Below are 19052 nucleotides of genomic sequence, written 5' to 3'. Positions count from 1 at the left end.
GCAGTACCTAAAATATGTGGGAGATTGAATGGATGAGTGGGTGACTGTGGAAGAAGGGGGGATGGGCTACGTGTCAGGATGAATTCATGTGTGCCAGGACAAAAGCTTTTCCAATTTTGCTGATTTTTTATGCTGTGCTTCATATTTTGTGACTTATGTTAAATATATAGATATAGATTGAATAGCATTCAGTCAGTCAAGGCATCAGGGAGGAATTAGAAAACAATCTTTAAGGTTTCAAGGTTTCTAAATTTCAGCTTAATCACTAGAGGAAAGTCTGATGAAAACAAAAGCTTTTACTTGGAAAGATTAAATGAAGCCATTTTTTAAATGGTTCTTAACCAGTGATGCATTTTACATTCAATGTCTTTCAAATTATTTTTTTCTAGAATCTGAGCGGTCGCTAAATGCCGATAGTAGAAGCAGAGGAGACGATACGCAAGGGAGGGATGTCAATTTAGCATGTGGCTTTAAAATGACGACAAAATGATTGTAAAGTTGATGTTTTGCTGTGGCTCAGTTCTTCCTTCAGTGATAACTTCTTCACCGAATGAGGTCATCAGTCTGACCTTTTACTTGATTGTGTGGTTGAAGGAACAATTTGTCATTTCTAACCCAAGATGGAGGACATTAAAACGCATCCACAAGTGTGATTTGTAATTTATTTAAAACAAAACTTTGAGAGTGTGGAAAAATATAACAGCATTATATGGACCTGAATGTTACAGAATATAATTAAAACAATTAAAACCGTTGCTCAGCGCTAATTTATGAGAAGCATCAAAAAGGCAACAAGGTTAAATTTGGTTTCCGCATTTGCTCCGTTCATTACAGACTTTTATATTTGTTTATGGCACAAATGTTTAGATCCACAGTTTATATAACTTCTGCATTTGCAAAGGCAGGTTTGGCACAGATTAATAATCACTTTGAGCCACAATTTCAACACAAAAGGCAGCACATTACAAAAGCATAACTCTGAGCTAAGACCAGTAAACAAAAGCAAAGTGGCACAGTATTCATAATATTAGTGCATTAAAAACAGCTGCTTCTCTGTGACACAGTGGCATTAATCTTAATCAGTCACTTTACAGAAAACAATCTAAAGTTGATGCTAGTCAGTGTTAATGTTCAGTAGTGATAACAGAGACCTCCACAGCAGAGACCTAATTTTAAAGTGAATGTAACAAGTGAGAAAACATATAACATAAAAACTCAGTGAAAGGGAACCAGTCAACTTGGGCTACTGGTTCCCGTTCAGTTAATGGTCCAAACCAGCTGGAAAACCAGAGGAACAATATGCTTTTCTTATTTCATGGGAAATAATTATATTTCTTCCCTTTTTGAAATACTAAGCTGAATGCAGTGTTTTAGGAATGTTCACTTTTAAAAAAAATACATAATCCTTCATGGAGTAGTGTTGTTTGGGTCGACTCAGGCCTGACCTACCTGGATAGAGTTTTTAAACTATCTAGAGGCTAAAAATAGCTCTCACATTATTAGCTCTGTTCTATCAGGGTCTATAAGTTTTATCAGCACTCTACTTAATGGTGCCTGACAGGCAGAGGCCTTCAGTGTGTTCTGCCTCTCACTCTGGATGGGTCAGAACAGGAATGTCGATTTCTATGGCCGACATACGTGAGCGGGTGGAGTAACGGTGGCCGGCGTAGCTGGAGGCATAACTCTGGGACGGCGCATAGCTCTGAGATGGTGCGTAGCTCTGAGATGGCGCGTAGCTCTGTGACGGGGCGTAGCTCTGTGACGGGGCGTAGCTCTGTGACGGGGCGTAGCTCTGTGATGGGGCGTAGCTCTGTGACGGGGCGTAGCTATAGGCCTGGGAGCCTCCCACCTCTGATCCGTACCCATCTGCAGGAGAAACCTGGGACATGTACACCTGAGCAGGAGCGGGCGCCATCACATTTTGTATGTAGCCCTGCGGCGGCACAAACGGCTGCGTGTCGATGACTGTGGGGGGAAGCGCCTGCGGTGGGAATGGCTGCGGCCCATAAACCGGGGAAGGAGGGAATCCGTTGGCAGTGAGATGCTGGGTGGACGGAGAGGAAGTCACGGGCTCCAGGGGCAGCCAGAAGGGCGAAGGCAGCTTCTTACACATGCAATACCACATGAACGTAAGTAGCGCAGCTAGCATCAGTCCTCCAGAGCAGCCTATGGCTATATAGACAGCGAACCCGTCGGAGAAGATGTTGGCATATTTACTGTTCATCTGTTTAGTGCGGAACAGGAACCACACTGATGGTGCGATGGCGATCGCTCCCCCGAGGAACAGGAAGGTCCCAGCCACCAGATGGCAGCCGGCACTGTTGATGAGGAATCTGGTGGTCTTAATGTCCGGCTCAGGCTTGTCTGAGCAACAGCAGGTTTTACACATCCCAGACATGGACAGAAGCAAGGCCAGAGAGGCCAGCGCGAAACCTGTAGGAAGGCAGAACTGCAGGAGCCGCAGATCCAGCTGGTCAACTTTGGAGTACCACTAGAAGAAAAGGACGACACAATGGTTTCTTCTTTCAGGATTACAAAACGAGACATGTTTTTAATGTACAAAAGCATATTTTTAATGTGGGTCATGTACTGTAAGGCCTAGCTGGACACCAAATAGATTTTTATGAGATTAGGTCTTTCAACCTTGTCAACTCCGTTTAGTATCACTAAAAATGAACAAAAACTCCAACCAAAGTGGAGCTCTAAGAACTCTTATTTGTGTTTGTGTGTGAACATTGGAAACTAGAGATTAAGAAGTTCACGCTCTACAGTCTGCGCCAAATAATGCATCAATATATCCATTTTGGCACATTTCCCAATCAACGTTGTCTTGTGTTTTATTAACTTTATTTTCTGACATGGTATTTAAAAGTAGTCAAACCTATATATCAAATGAACCTGTAGGTGCCAGATTTCATTCTTAACAGGAAGTGAGTTGGTTTGAAGGATTGTGATTGGCTGACAGGTTTCAGCTTTTCCCTATTCTGCCCCCTGTGGGTTTGGCAGTGTAGGGAAAACACTCACTAGTGTAATTCAGCAGGTTTGTGTGGAAGAACATTTCTCTTAAAACCTGTGTGTACAATAGTATTTTTTTTAAATGATGTGACGAAAGTATTCATTTTATAAAGACATGGTTACGTATATACAGGGCGTCATATTTACGACATTGTTTTTTTTTACTGACATTGTTTAGTTGTCAGACATTTTAGGACTTAATATCACAGAAATCAGAAAAGAATCTAAAACTAACTAGAGTAATACCTCTGAGTCATAGTAGTAACATCCAGAATATCCATCCTGTCTCACACATTTAGCCCATAGCCCGTCATACACCGTCACATTCTTGGCGTTGCGATTAAAGGTGACGAGTCTGGTGATGCGCCACTGTGGGATCAACACTGCCACGGCAATCCCACCCACACACACAAAGGCGATGATGAAGGCGAAGGCATTGGTAGCATGGATGTCCCGGCACGACATGGCTGGTCTTTAGAGGGCTCTGGTAGCAGAAAAGCAAAAGAAGTCAGGGATAGGACAAGTTATTCCAATGTGAAGCAGAACAACTCCAACAATCGCTTTAAAAAAATCCTGAAAAACAGCAACGTTGCAAAGGTTCATCTGATTGACCCTGTTACTGCTGAAGTAACTGTGCCACTAGCTGGCCTAGCTGTGGCCCAGCCCCTATAACACATCTATTCACCAGCATGTAGTTGACCCAATATCTACTGTCCCTGAGTGACAATGCTCTCATTTCATTAGCCAACAAAGTGGGAATGACTCTGAGTCTGAGGCAGCAGGAGCGATACCCAGCAGGGCATCACATAGACTCCACAGTTACACAGAAACATGAATTTTATCTGCTGCTATGTGTCGGCGACAGAACCCTGATTTTATATTCAAGACAGATTATGAAAGTTAAACAAATGTAAACCAAGAGGTTGTTCTGGGTTAAGATGGTGGTGATTATTACAGTACAGATGTCATGCAGCTGCAACAGTTTTACTTATTAAATCCTAGTAATTATATTTAAAGCATGTGATGAGCTAGCTTCTTGTCACCGAAGGAAAAAGTGCAGCATCAGCCTAGTTTCTAGCTTTTAATAATACATTCAGATTCAAAACTAAAGAAGAGAGAGATTTGACAGATTCTCTAAGCTCTGGAGACCTTTCATTATGTGAAATGATCTGTCTCCTAATATGTCTGTCTGGATTTATACTTTTTTTTTTTTTTTTGCTTAACTCAATATTGTTAAAGGGAATAATATTTTAACCTCAAGCACTTAAGAGTAGATGTGTTTACTGTTAGAATCCGCTGAATAAAACAGATTGAATGAATTGTGTGCCAAAACATAGATATTTAACTCACTTTGATGTGACAATTTCATCGCTACTTTAGAGAAAATAAACAGCATAAATAAATAATATCCTTTTGGCACACCTTCGATGCGAGTTATAACTGCTTTATAAATATTTTTATATTCATTATTTCACGTTGGTTCCTTTATTATTTGTTTATATTTGTGTTTTATGCTATTGCTGTTTTACCTTCTCAAATATTTCTTTGCTTTTCAATCGTATCTTGTGAAGCACTTTGTACTTTTTAAAGAGAATAATATGTAATGTTTATTTTATGTTATTGTTATTATGTTATTATTTGCGTATTGTAATATTATTATAGCTCTACAATAGTCCCACTTTCATGTAGAAAAAATAAACTATAGTCAGCTGTATCATTTTACCCAATAAGTATTTTAACCTATCTAAACTCCTCAGGTACTCTGCAGATATTTTAAAGCAAAAGCTGAATCTCTTGGTTAAGAGTCATGTTTTTATTTTTTATCTTTCTTATCTATTTCCCTGTATTACATTTGATTGTATAGAAAGTATGTCTGATTGATGGTGCATGTTTTTTGACGAAATGCCATTATAATCAAGCTTAGAGCAAGTCTTACAAACAAAACCTTAAACAAATAGCAGTTTGCTAAAGTCATGTTGACGAGAAAAAATCTGTCACAATCACCACTAAGACAGCTGTAATCATGGGTGTGCCACGAAACCGACCAAGCTCGACCCATTATCTTGCTTTTTCCTACTATAACCTACTTTAACAGCTTCAGAAATACACCCGGATAACCAAACTGAGAGAATAACTTAAAATAACAATTATGTTTGTTAAAAACATCGGCCATTGGACGCCAATTAGCCAGCTAGACAACGGCTAAAAAAGTTAGCATTACAATAGCTACCTGTTGCATCACCATTATTTAAAATGAAACGCAAACTTATTATTTCAATGTAAGTTTAAATACCTCGTATTTTCCGAAATATGTCGTGTTTTACCGTGAACGTGGTGACATTTCTGTTCAGTCTCGTCTTACATACTTGAACACAAACTAAACTAACGCTGCTACAGTACAAACGGAGCGTAAACAGGATGTAGCGTGTTAACGTCTTCGGGTGTTTCCGCCCTCAGCGCTGACTCACAGGAGCTTGCTTAACCCTTTCTTGGATGTCTTCTGTACTCTGTCAAGTTTTTTAATAAACTAAAATAGCAAATTAATGGTGAAGTTCATGTTTATTCGCCTTTTTTTATTCAGTGGGTGAATAAAAATATATATTTGGTGAATTTATTTTCTCTTGTTTTTCAGGGCGATCTTCAAGTTCACCTCATATACAAATCTGCTGGACAGGAGGAGCTGAGTGATTTCTTTGGTGGTAAGTGGGTGTCTGAATAGATGGAGAGCTTAAATGTGCAATTTTCCAATAACTGATGTGCAGTGTTGTGCTGAATAATCCGATAACAATGAATGTACAGCCAGCCCAGCCAAACATAAACACCAGGGTCCAATAATTTACTGAATGCTTTTAGCTCTGATTACATTGTTTATCTGTATCTTTTTACATTTACTCTTGTCAAATATTTTGTTTAAAGTATGTGACAAGATATTTTTGTCATAAATTACTTGTGAAAGCAATTTGTTTTACTTTCATAATTGCTTCTTTGTTTATATGACTTTTTGCTAGTTCTATGCTGGCATGAAGACTTTAAAACTGAAATCTGACTAAATAAATAAACAAACAAATAAACACTGCAACTTGTTAAATCATGCTCGCTTACATGCTAAATTTACATTAATAAAATGCATACATTGAAGCTAAACTCAGCATTGGACTGTTTCTGATTAATGTTCTTCATTTCCAGGGGATTTACCAGAGCCACCTTTCCCCAGTCCGCCTTTTCCTGAGTCAAAAGTTGTGCACTGGAGAAAAAAGAGACAGGTTTGTTTTTTGTTTTTGGGATGTTTGTTGCTAAAAAAGTCAATGATTTTGTGGCCCTCTCCCCCAAAAAATTTTTTCCGCATTATTTCTTCCCTTTGTCTCCGTTTCCTGAAATATTTATCTCATGAGTATTCCAGCTTAGTCTTTAAGATAAGATAAGATAAGATAAGATAAGATAAGATAAGATAAGATAAGATAAGATAAGATAAGATAAGATAAGATATTCCTTTATTAATCCCGCAGTGGGGAAATTTATATTGTTACAGCAGCACAGAGGACAGAGCAGAACCAATATAAAAATCTACATATACAAAATAATACAAGTGAATATAGAAATACTGAAACAGTATTGTATGAAATATAAATAAATAAATAAATAAATAAATAAATTCCAGGTTTATTGCTTGTAGTGGAGAGTAGTGAACTGCTGAGAGCAGCGGGTGTTGTACAGTCTGACGGCGGCCGGAAGGAAAGACCTGCAGTATCTTTTCTTCACGCACTAAGGTTGCCGCAGCCGGGCTCTGAAGGAGCTGCTCAGTGCTGTCAGAGGATGGTGCATGGGGTGGGACGGGTACTCCAGCATGTGCTGAAGCTTAGTCCTCATTCTCCTGTCTGCCACCACCTCCACTGGGTCAACATGACACCCCGGGACAGAGCTGGATTTCCTGAGGATCTTGTTCAGTCTCTTCCTGTCAGCAGTGGAGATGCTGCTGCCCCAACAGACCACTCTGTAAAAGATGGCTTATGCCACCACAGCATCAAAGAAGGTCCTGAGAAGAGCCCCCCGCACACCGAAGGACCTGAGTCTCCTCAGGAGATATAGTCTGCTCAGTGCTTTCTTGTAGAGGGCAGCTGTGTGGTCAGTCCAGTCCAGTTTGTTGTTAAGGTGTGAACACCCAGGTACTTGTAAGACCTCACGATTTCAATGTCCATTCCCTGAATGTTCACTGGCCCAGAAGGAGAGTGTTTGGACCTGCAGAAGTCCACCATGAGTTCTTTTGTTGTTCCTGTGTTGATCTGCAGACAGTTCCTCTGGCACTATTCCACAAAGTTCTGAGTCAGTTCTCTGTTCTCCCCATCATCTCCATCCTTGATGAGACCGACGATAGCAGAGTCATCCGAGAACTTCTGCAGGTGACAGCTGGCAGAGCTGTACCGGAAGTCAGCAGTGTATAGGGTGAAGAGGAAGGGGGCAAGGACTGTTCCTTGTGGAGCCCCCGTGCTTTAGACAAACCTTGTCTGACTGACAGCCCTGGGTCCTCACATACTGTGGTCGTTTTGTGAGGTAATCCAGGATCCAGGTGATGAGGTGGTGGTCCAAACCCGTGTACTCCAGCTTGTCCTTCAGTATCATGGGTTGGATGGTGTTGAACGCGCTTGAGAAATCAAAAAACATGATTCTCACTGTGCGCCCAGTATTCTCCAGGTGAGAAAGAGAGCTGTGTAGAAGGTGGATGATGGCATCCTCCACTCCAATGCCAGGTTGGTAGGCAAACTGAAGTTGAACAAATATTCAGATGTCTGCAGCTGTTCAGGCCTCTGCCCTTCTAGCCCCTCATGTTTTATAAATCTGAAAACAGGCAGATCTTGTTTGACTTTTGAAAGTTCAACTTATCGATTTGTTGTTCCTTTTTTTTTGTGGTGCAGGAAACATGAGTGTATTACTGGGTTCATTGTACTATTCTTAGTTTCTCATTAAAATTCACTTGCTCAACGGAAGAGAACTGCAAAGCAAATGTCCGTCTGGTAGAAATGATAAATCTGTTCTCTCCTTCCAGGCTCCGCGTTTGTCACGCAGTGTAGAAGATGAGACCAAATACATAGAGCTTATGGTCATCAATGATCATGTCATGGTAAGCTGCAGCTGTTTTATAGTTTATGCCATTTAATTATGGATGTATAAATGTTTAAATGATAAAAACCAGAGTTGTTTGCATAACTTACAATTAGCCTTGCTACATGTATATAATTTACAGATGTTTGACTTTTTACTGTATATTTCAGTCATCTGGACATATTGATTCAAGAGTTTGTAAGAGTTTACAAACAAAGAAGGCTTTACTTTTTAAATGCCTAATTTTACTGCACATAGTCATTCATTGTTTTCTGTGAAATAAAGGGAATGTTAAATGTTTTTGGATATGCAAACTCAAATTTTACATTTAAGCCAGATTTTAGAACATGAATCCCTCTTTTATGTGTGTCCCCTCTCTCTCCTCTCTTTCTCTTTCTTCTCCTTCAGTATAAGAAGCATCGTCTATCCGTTGGGCACACGAACAACAACGCTAAGACAGTGGTCAATATAGCTGACATGGTAAGAACCGAATCGATCTTCTTCTTGGAAAGCTCGCCACAATCACTTCCAGCAGAAGCCGAGCACACGTTGCACTGATTTATCAATTAACCAACCATACTCTGGCCATTTATACTCTCTCCTTTATGAGGGATTTAAGTAGCCATTAACCCGGGCAGCTAAGAGTTGTCAGATTTCCGCCGCTGGGGAGAGGAGCAGCATTCCGACGGTCCTGATGCAGACGCTTTTCTGCAGCTGTGATGCACGTGCTGCGTCACTGAAATCTGACCGGCTGCAGGGTTGCATCTGTAATCCGAGAAGCTGGTGAAGTCTGACAGAGGTCACACTTTTCATTGTGCCCTTGGAGATGATTGTTTGAACCTCTCTGGGGTCACGAAGGACTAACTGATTTCCACTCTGAATGCTACACAGTCCAGCTAGAGTCTGGATTTTAAAGAATAAACTTACATTTATTAGCGAATATACTAAAAATATGTGAAAAGTCTTGCATCGGCATGATTTCATACTGAAAAAAATCCAACTTTTAACTTGATGTTGAGTTGTAATTGCTTTTAGTGATGCTGCTGTTAATAATTTGAACAACCCCCATTGACAATACAGCACTTAGTCTTTTATAATATTTCACAAGGCATTGATTTAATGCCTACTAAGGCTTTTCTGTGGTAATTTGATACTGGATCATTATCTTACTAAAAGACCCAGTGATGTCACATGTTCGTTCCTGGTGTTTGAAAGGATTCATGGTTTCATGCACTTCAACAAGCTGTTGGTTCTGGTCTAACATGTAGCAGAAGACGTGACAACGCAAAGCTGAAGTAAGCAAATTGGTTGAAGGATCTTATGAAACTCAAGAGCTGAGGATACCCCCTCCCATTTGGATCCACAGAATGTGTTTTATCCAGTACATTGACATCTAGGACTGTAGTAACACAAATCTAGCTGTTGATCATGCTATCAAGACTCAGAAATGTTCTGCTCCCACAGAGCCATCCTCTTACCACAGAGCTAATTCATTTCTGATCAAACAAGCAATGCTGACTCTTACATTGCCTTACATTAGTGACCTACTTTCTATTGTTAATTGTGTCAACCACAACATTTAGAAGAAACGAAGACCCACATCATCACAGATCCTCTTCTGTACTTAATAAGGAGCTTGAGGTGCTTTCCAATATATTCGTCCTTCCCTTCATGTCAGATCCACCAGAGTTTGTTGGCTCCAGTAAAATCACCAGCAAGTTTTAGCAAAATACACACAGGGATGTTTACCATCCAGCTCCTGATCCGGCCTAAAAGTTTGTGTTACAGCATATTTATACCCCAGCTAATCAGAAAGTCATGGATTACCAACCAGTAAAATATAATGTATTTATATTTTACTGCTTAAAATATAAATAAGTTATATTTGTTTGTAAATATAACTTACTAATTCTAAATAAGTGTAACTTAATTATATTTTAAATAAGTTATATTATTTAAAGTAACGTGGCTAATTATGTTTAAAGTTATCAAATAACTTTAAATAATAACTTTAATTTAAACTAAATTAAAATGTAATTTAAATAAATTTAAATAAATTAACATTTTAATTTAAATCAATTCAATTAAAACTTTAATTTAATTTCAAATTAAGTCGTAGTTTATTTTAAATAATTTTTTTTGTGGTACCAGCAAATGTCCCTTCAATGATTTTATTTTTTCTAATTTACTTGCAATAATATATATGTGTGTGTGTGTGTGTGTTTATATATATATATATATATATATATATATATATATATATATATATATATATATATATATATATATATATTACATACACACACACACACACACACACACACACACAAAAGAAAGAGTTAATTGTGTTTTCTGTTGTCATAAAACTGCAGATGTCTTTAGATAGTTTTCCTGTTAGTTTTCACATTTGGAGAGCAGTAGAGGCGGTGTGTGAATTCCCTGCAGAATATTTTCCCGTTTGCATATTATCTGCTTGTTTAATTAATTCTTAAATTAATGTATTGACAGGGCAGGTTGTGTGGAGGGAAAAAATAAATTGTATCACCTCTGCCAGTCTCCTTTCAATGTAAACTTTCTGATCTTCTCCAGTGTTTGCGTTAATAAAACAAATGTCTGTGGAGACATGAAAGGCACAAGCATTAATATTTGCCTTCGCCTGTTTTGCCTTTGTTGACCGTCTTTGTTGACTGTCTGTCTCCTGTGATGTGCTACTGTCTGGTGGCAGGATCACAGCGGGGCTTCACTTCTGCCTTAACGAGCAGCTGGAGACCTTAATGAGTATAAATCACGTCTGTCTGCTGTGATGCTGGTCTGGTTTCATCATTCTCCGTTTCCCCTCTGTTTTCTCCACCACACAGCGACTCCACAGATCAAGCCTTGTGACTTCCAGACGTTAATCTCTGACCTCACGTTTACCCCTCTCCCGCCTGCCTCCCCTCAGATTTTCAGGGAACAGCTCAACACCCAAATTGTGCTCGTCGCTATGGAAACCTGGTCGGTGGACAACAAGTTCAACATCGATGACGACCCCATGGTGACGCTGAAGGAGTTCATGAAGTACAGGAAGGACTTCATCAAGGAGAAGTGTGACTCTGTTCACCTCTTTTCGTGAGTCTGCTGATTCAAAAGTGAACTTTAATAATTATTTTTGTGCACAGATTTATTTTGCTAAACACACGTTTCCTTGCAGAGGGAATCAGTTTCATAGCAACCGGGGGGCGGTCTCCTATACGGGAGGAGTTTGTTCTCTCACCAAAGGAGGGGGAGTCAATGAGGTGAGGCTAATCACGCAACGAAAAGGACACTTTAGGAAGGAACAAACGGTACATTTTCACAATTTTGTCACATTATAATGTGACAAAATTGCTATAGCCAACAACCTCAGCAGATGAGACAAATGCAAAGCAGTACATAATAGTGAAGTAGATCAGAAAGGAAAGACAAATGGTTTTCAAATTGGTTCACAGCTAAAGATCTGAAAAGTGTGGCATGCATTTGTATCCACCAGACCCGTCAATCCCTGCACCTTTTACTGGAATCACAGCTGCAGGTCTTTTGTGGGTGACTGAAATATTCAGACTGAAATTATTTGATTAATTTTAAAATCTTGGTGCAGATTCATAATTGGACTTTGTCTAGGTCATTACAGCACAAGAAGATGTTATATTTTCACAGCATGATGGGGATGGTGTGTTCAGTGGGATGTGTACCACAGCAAAGGAGGCTAAATACAAATGAAAACCATACATCATGTTTTTCCCTTTTCAGTTTTATGCACTACTTTGTGTTGCCACAATGAAATACAGTTTAACTGTAATGGAAAAAGTACATGGATACTTATGGAAACCACTGTATTTTCTGTTTCATTATACATTGGATTTTAAAAGTAATTTTGCTTGAGAAGGGAAACAATATGACAGGACACCCAGAGTTGAAGTTTTTTTTGGTAGAAGTGAGTTTGCAGATGGTTGATTAGATTTTATGCATTTCAAATCAGACATGCAGGATATAAAAAAAAATCATTGCAGCAGAACAGAGAAGTCTGACAATGTATGAAAATGTAAAAAAAACGAAAAATGAGAGTGGAGTGGCTGTAAAAGACATTAAACTCAACTTTTTTATTTTCCACTCTTTGTTGCTGTTACTGATTATGTTTCATATTACAAACTCCAGTGAACATTTTGTTGCTTTTCAACTCAATCTAGATCAGTTATTTTAATTACCTCTTTGGTTTATAATGGTGACTTTATTAGATTTTATGCAAAATAAATGTTCTCCTTAACACTACTACTGTCTTACTTTGCATTTCTTCCTTTTCCTGCTGTTCTGCCTTCTCTCTGTCTGCATCAGTATGGTAAAACAAATGAGATGGCCATCACCCTGGCTCAGTCTTTGGGTCAGAACATCGGCATTTTCTCTGACAAGAAGAGGATCCTCAACGGTATGCAGAGAAACCTTTCCTAGGTTTTGTTTATTTCGTAAAACCACAACTCAAAGCCTCATTTTTATTCTTTCTCAAGGTGAATGTAAGTGTGATGATCGATGGGCAGGCTGCATCATGGATGACGTTGGGTAAGTTGGAACAAATGTTTGTTTCTTATTTTTTTCCTGACTTTTTTTTACATAATTTACAGAGCTGACCTTAGATTTATTCTCAGTTTATGATAAACCTCTTCTTTGCTGTTTTAATTTAATTTAATTTAATTTATCTGTGGTGTCTGGTGAGGCCTTAATTTCCATATATAGCTTTGGGAAAAATTAAGAGACCACTGCAAAATTATCAGTTTCTCTGGTTTTACTCTTATATGTTTGAGTAAAATGAACATTGTGCTTTTATTCTATGAACTACTGACAACATGTCTCTGAAATGTCAAGCAAAAATTTAGTATTTATTAGCAGAAAATGAGAAATGGTCAAAATAACAAAAAAGATGCAGTGCTTTCAGTCCTTAAATAATGCAAAGAAAACAAGATCTTATTCATTTAGAAACAACAATACTAATGTTTTAGCTCAGGAAGAGTTCAGAAATCAATATTTGGTGGAATAATCAGGAGGTTTTTAACCTCAGTGCAGTGGAGTCTTAATTTTTTTTTCAGAGCTTTATATTTACACAAATAAGAATAGTGTATTATCGTCTGCTGTAGTTCTGTAATTTACCACTAGATGTCAGTCCAGATATGTTCATGCTGTTTGGTTTCACCAGATAAGGCTGTCTAAATGTGTCTATCACCTCCTTGTTAAGATAAGAAAACGGTAAATAATAAGTCACTGTGCATTTTGTGTTCATGCTTGAATCCAGATATTGTCCTGAAGTGTATTTCTGTGCTGTGAAGGCTTGCTCTGCGTATGGATGTGTGTGTCTGTGTTGCATTTTTGTGTTTGTGAGTGTATACCCTTCTTAAATACATTTTGGTTTTCCCTCTATCCTGAAAGGCACAGCAGGTGAGCAGAAGCTTGCTCTATAGTTGCTTGTGCTGTTTTTTTGTTTTTGTTTTTACTTTTTGGGTGTGGGGAACTGAAAGTTGTCAGTCACCTCAACCTTTCCCATCTCATTCAGCAGCACCACAGTCACCTCAGCTCCAGCTTCTGTTTTTATTTAGAGCAGTGGCGTCCAAGAAATTTGCCAAAATTGTCAAGTCATTCATTGGCAACAAAAGGTTTTTTTTTTCTTTTTTTTTTTTTTTATTCAAGTGAATTTCATCTAAGTTTTATTAGCTAATCAAAAAAAAGTAAGCAAGCATTTTTTCAATGAAGCAAACAAAGTAGTTTGATCTTTGTTCAGGATTATTTGTGAGTCATTGTAGAGCCAATAAAAGGACCTATCAGCTTTACTTTATTTAAAGGAGGGCGTAAAATATCAAAATAAATTGTGTTGAATAGTTTCTATTTCTTAAATTACAAAACTAGAATAGTGTATGTCTTTAAAAATACTTCTTGCACTTAGCAAAACTTATTTTTTGCTCACCCAAGACTGGTTTCAACTAAATAACTGGATGTTTGTGATTCTATTTTATATTAAATTAAAACAAAATCATGGTAAATTAAAGATTTTGTACTGCACCCAACTTTTTCTAATTTAAGAAGACTTTGTTTTGTCCAAATCTCTTTTGAGAGACCTATCTATCATTTAGAAATTTCCACCCTTAAGAAAAAGAGTCTATCTGAATCATCCACCTGCCTTGGCTGGCCAGGTTTGGACCGTATTTTATTTATGGTTGCGGGCCGCACAGAATCCTTCCAAGCAGTAGAGGTTCTGGCATAAATGCCTCTCCTACCTCCACCAATCAGAAAACAGGAATTAAACTCGGATTAAGCAACAGAGCACTTGTTCAGGGTGCAACTGATAGACAAATCATTTTTTTTCTGTATCTGCTGCTAATGTGTCCCTCTTCCTAATGCCGCTCTGCCCGTCAAGAACCGCCACTGCTTCCAAGGACCACAGACGGCTCCGCACTTTGGACACCTCTGGTGTAGACAATATGAACAAATACGGCTCAATAATCTGCTGTATTTTTCATACTACTTCCAAAAATTGTCACATTTAGATATTTTATTATTTTTTTTTTTTTAGTGTTCAGTCAGGGTCACTGGCTGATCTGCGGGGAAAACTTTACATTCGTTTTCTCCTAATGAAAAGCTCTCTGCCCTCTCTTCGGACAAGTTGCGGCTTGTCATCACTTGCTTTTGTCCACTAATAACCGATTGATACAGTCTGCAATGTCATTCTCATCATTTGTCAATATTTACCTCGTTTCAGTGTAACAGTAGTTGACTTCCTTAACCTAGCCTCTTTAGATCCTGCTCTAGTTCTTCATCAAAATGAACCAGAGGTTTCATGACAGAGGACAGGTGCTCCTTTTCCGCCTGTCACCTGTGAATGGACCAATCTGAATCTCTAAAGTCAAGTCAATGGTATTTCAGACATTTGTATTCAATGAGCCGCCTGTATTTATCTTGTAGTACCTGCTGCATGCCAGACCTAGTTAACCTGAATAACAGTTTCATGTTGTTTCCACAGGATGTAGCTTCTGTGTGCATGAGGGCGCGGATAGTTGGATAAATACTGAGTTTTTTCAATGTCCATGCCTTTGTGACAGACCTGCCAATATTTCCCACCCTTGGGGCAATTTAGTTGAAACCAAAACATCAATTGTTTTGTTATTCGTTAAGAGTGAGTTAGTACGAATGTCTACATTTTCACTTATTATAAGTTTTTTCGCTTCCTGTCCATTTTAATAACGGACGAATGCCGCTCTGCAGTAAGAATCTGCTGGAATACTTTGAATAACGATGTCCACAGATGCTTTCCATCCAATATAACAGAGTTTGAGTTTTTATGCAAAGAGCAAAGTGGAAAATCTTAGTATCTAGATGTACAAAGCTGTTAGAGACTTGTCTCAAAGCACTCACAGCTAAAGGCTGGAAAGTATTGACTCGCTGTGGTTTACTCCCGAACACTCGGAAATGGCTTTGTAACTTTTTCAGATCTGATAGATTCGTTATTTTGTCTAGATCAGGGCATGATGTGTCGCTTTTTCAAATCTTTTACCCTATTTCATGTTGTCAAACAGGTTCTAGTTAAGTTATTATTATTTTTTGGTTCTTCAGGCCTGTAATCAGGCTTGGTGGTTCGTGAAACTGAACCAAAAAGATGTTTTTAATCATTTAAGTCCTGATTTAATATGGAGGATGATTATGTTTTCCAAAAGGATCAGCATTTTCTCTCTCATAAATTAAATCCAAACTGTGTTTGATGATCTGAAAATAGCAGAAAAAGCAGAAATCTTAATGTGCAAACACTAAAACATAAGTAAAGTCTGATTAATGCTTCTAGCATCTTTTGTGATCAGAGATAAATTGATAATATAACTTATGATTTCTTAATCATAAGCAGAATAAATTAAAACGTATCTTTTGCCTCTCACTCACATCCCTGTTCTGGGCTCATATTTGCTGGAATCTCCTCTGATATGTTAGTTTACAAAATGAGTTGAGTTTTGTGAAACTTTGGAAAGAAACGCTAGTGTGGAAACATTGTTTTTAGACTTCATGAAACAAGATTACCTCCGACACGCATTCAGTTTCAGGGGTTTTGTTTGTCTGTGTTTCTTTAGAGGAAATCTCTCTCTAGCATTAAGACCTGTGGATGCTCTCTTTTAACAAGGTGTGTGTTTTTTATTTAACAGTTTCTATTTACCTAAGAAGTTTACTGATTGCAACGTGGAAGAGTACCACAACTTTCTGAACAGTGGGGGAGGAGCCTGCCTCTTTAATAAACCTCGAAAGGTAAATGACACACACAAACTGTAAATGTCACATTTTAAACAAAGCTCTAACGGTGTGTGAAATCATTTTGTACGTTATTTTAGTCTATTCACTTGAATACAAGGTTTCTGCCTGTATCCATTCAGTTTTAATGTGCATTTTATTGAAGGTCCAAAATGAAATGATACACATTTTTGCTCTTGTTTTCTCCTGCTCAGCTGCTGGACCCGCCAGAGTGTGGTAACGGCATTTTGGAGGCAGGAGAAGAGTGTGACTGTGGCAGCACTGAGGTGAGTCCAGCCACTGTAGGACAGACGCAAGAAATGTATCAAAATACAGTAAAATAGATAAACAGGATGTTATTCAGCTGTGAGTGATCCAAAGCACAAAACTGCAATTATCTGCTGTTGGGAAAACAATATTTACAGAGTGACTTTTCTATTAAAGCTTTTTGGAATATTTAATGATCTGTATATGGTAATATGTGACCGTTCATTTTGGAGAAGATTTGTGCGGTCAGACACTGATGTTGGGTGAGAGGGCGTGGCTCTCGGCCTCTGTCGGCTGGGTTGAGGTGATTTCTCTAAGCCGCCCGGTCGACAAGCTCTCTTATTGCTTTTAGCCCTGGTTTCCATTCGGACATGTCTGCATGGTCCCACATAGTTTGGAATATGAAATTGTCGTTGTCTGTCCAACCCTTAATCCAGAAAAAAACAAAAAAAAAAAAAAACAATCAAATCTCACACGTCACAGTGCAGTCAGGTAAGGAGCATTTCCTTGAAATGGCTGAGCTCAGACCCGTTCATCAGAATACCAGACAGAGAATCTGGATTCATCAATCCAGAAAACACATGTACTTCAGTCCAGAGTTCAGTGGCGTCAGCCTGCTGTCCGTTTGTTGCAACTAACAACCGAGCGTGAAATGTTTGGAAATTAACGAAATTTAATAAACTGTAGAGGTCTTGACGGTGGTTCGTTCTTCGACAAATGTTTGCACTCTGCATGCCACACATGCTGGTTTCAATACATGTGGAAGTGATCTGAACACCATAATTTGACATCTCAGCACTTCCAGAAACGTTTGCATAGCATCTAGCCTTCTATATGGCAGCAGGGAGAGAGAAACCACATGCTGTCTTAATCTCTTAACAAAAGCAGGAATCTTGGCTGGATAAAAAAAGAAGTCAGATCTCTGCTTAAATTTGCTGCGTGACAGTTGAAGTCATTGTGAACCAGAAGATGTATATATATATATATTTTTTTTTTCAGGAATGTGCCAAAGAGGGCGAGAACTGCTGTAAGAACTGCACTCTGACCAAAGGGTCCAACTGTAGCAACGGACTGTGCTGCAGAAACTGCCAGGTACCAAACAAGACGCGCTCGTCTTCATGATGTCTACCTGTCCGTCGAAGTGGCACTGAACTGACTGCGATGAACAAACCAAACCTTTTCTTTCCTCTAATTTAGCACCTACTAACAAATCTGTTGCTATTTCTGTAATAATGCTACTTTAATGTTACAGCTTCATTTATTGGAGATATTTTCATGTTTGTTTAACTAAGTAGAGAGATTTAATGTTTGGAGACCCTCGTGCATAGAGGGTTCACCGTCTTTGCTGCCCAAACACCCAAATGCAAGACGACAATCTGTTTAATCTGCTTGATTTGCTGCTGCAGATGGAGGTCGTGGGAGTTTTGTGTCGAGACGCGGTGAACGACTGCGACATACCAGAAAAATGCACAGGCAACTCCAGCCAGGTGAGCATGAGTCTTCCTCTGACTTTTTATTTGGAGTAGCAGTAATAAATCTGTTCAATAGTCCATTACTCGTCACTGTATTTTATTTTATTTAATTGTTTGTTTCAGTGTCCACCAAATGTGCACAAGATGGACGGATACACATGTGAAAAAGATCAAGTAAGACATTATATTAAGTTATAATATTTTATTACATTTGTGCTTTTCTTGACTCTTACATTAAGGTTCTCTCTTTCTGCAGGGTCGCTGCTTCAATGGAAGGTGCAAAACAAAAGACAGACAGTGCAAGTACATTTGGGGAGAAAGTAAGTGCACAATGTGGCTATATTATGTAAAAAATTGATAAAATGCAATACATTTTATGTGTGTAAAATTTGGGTGAGAACAAAGTTTAAGTGGTATTAGTACTTTTCTGCACAGAAGAAACCTGACACGGGCAATTCATGTCTTATGTCTCCATCAGAGGCGACAGCAGCTGACAAGTTCTGCTATGAAAAGCTCAACATTGAGGGGACAGAAAAAGGAAACTGTGGGAAGGAAAAGGACACCTGGATCCAGTGTAACAAACAGTAAGCGTGTCCTTTTGGTCACTTGTACTTTTGCTTCTCTCTGTTCAATCTGTGTTTCTGTACTTCTGTGTTTTAGGGATGTTCACTGCGGCTACCTGCTGTGCTCAAACATCTCCCCTGCCCCGCGGCTGGGCGACCTGCAGGGAGGACTCACCTCTTTCTCAGTCGCCCAGCACGGTGCCCCCCTGGACTGCAGGTATGAAACGGATAAACCTGACAGATTAAGCCTGGTGATGTGTTCTGCTGCGAAGCAACACTTTTTTTTAGTGCATTGTTACATCCTTTAACTGTTTAATGCAGATTTATTTCCCATATAATCCAGAAGTGACACACACAGATACAACTCGCA

The 19052-nt window shown here is 38.8% G+C and overlaps 2 protein-coding genes across 4 annotated transcripts in view; one reads left to right on the top strand and one right to left on the bottom strand.

The window, feature by feature from the left end:
* The window catches only part of adam22 (ADAM metallopeptidase domain 22), a 62172-nt gene that overhangs the window by 35012 nt on the left and 8108 nt on the right, over positions 1-19052 (top strand). For all 3 annotated transcript variants that reach the window (XM_016673437.1, XM_007556151.2, XM_007556152.2), the window contains exons 7-22: positions 5648-5714; positions 6202-6278; positions 8057-8131; positions 8521-8592; positions 11054-11220; positions 11303-11387; positions 12463-12553; positions 12633-12684; positions 16299-16398; positions 16596-16667; positions 17647-17739; positions 18054-18134; positions 18243-18293; positions 18376-18439; positions 18598-18703; positions 18780-18899. In XM_016673437.1, coding sequence (XP_016528923.1) covers positions 5648-5714; positions 6202-6278; positions 8057-8131; positions 8521-8592; positions 11054-11220; positions 11303-11387; positions 12463-12553; positions 12633-12684; positions 16299-16398; positions 16596-16667; positions 17647-17739; positions 18054-18134; positions 18243-18293; positions 18376-18439; positions 18598-18703; positions 18780-18899 — 1373 coding nt within the window. The remainder of the gene's footprint in view (positions 1-5647; positions 5715-6201; positions 6279-8056; positions 8132-8520; positions 8593-11053; positions 11221-11302; positions 11388-12462; positions 12554-12632; positions 12685-16298; positions 16399-16595; positions 16668-17646; positions 17740-18053; positions 18135-18242; positions 18294-18375; positions 18440-18597; positions 18704-18779; positions 18900-19052) is intronic.
* On the bottom strand, positions 646-5476 carry cldn12 (claudin 12). Its single transcript, XM_007556149.2, has 3 exons — positions 5309-5476; positions 3262-3499; positions 646-2491 (listed from the first exon to the last, which is right to left on the bottom strand). The coding sequence occupies exons 2-3, from the start codon at positions 3478-3480 to the stop codon at positions 1589-1591; spliced, it is 1122 nt and encodes a 373-aa protein (XP_007556211.1). The 5' UTR covers positions 3481-3499; positions 5309-5476; the 3' UTR covers positions 646-1588.

Source organism: Poecilia formosa, unplaced genomic scaffold (genome assembly GCF_000485575.1).
Source record: "Poecilia formosa unplaced genomic scaffold, Poecilia_formosa-5.1.2 Scaffold77, whole genome shotgun sequence".
NCBI lineage: Eukaryota > Metazoa > Chordata > Actinopteri > Cyprinodontiformes > Poeciliidae > Poecilia > Poecilia formosa.
Note: the sequence above shows the minus strand (reverse complement) of the source record. Positions and strands in the feature narration are given on the sequence as shown.

Excerpts from the sequence above, each read along its gene's own strand:
- cldn12 (XM_007556149.2), bottom strand. The coding sequence starts at position 3,480 with ATGTCGTGCCGGGACATCCATGCTACCAATGCCTTCGCCTTCATCATC. Across the intron at positions 2,492-3,261 it reads GTTACTACTATGACTCAGAG|TGGTACTCCAAAGTTGACCA; the intron begins GTATTACTCTAG and ends CTTTTCTTCTAG.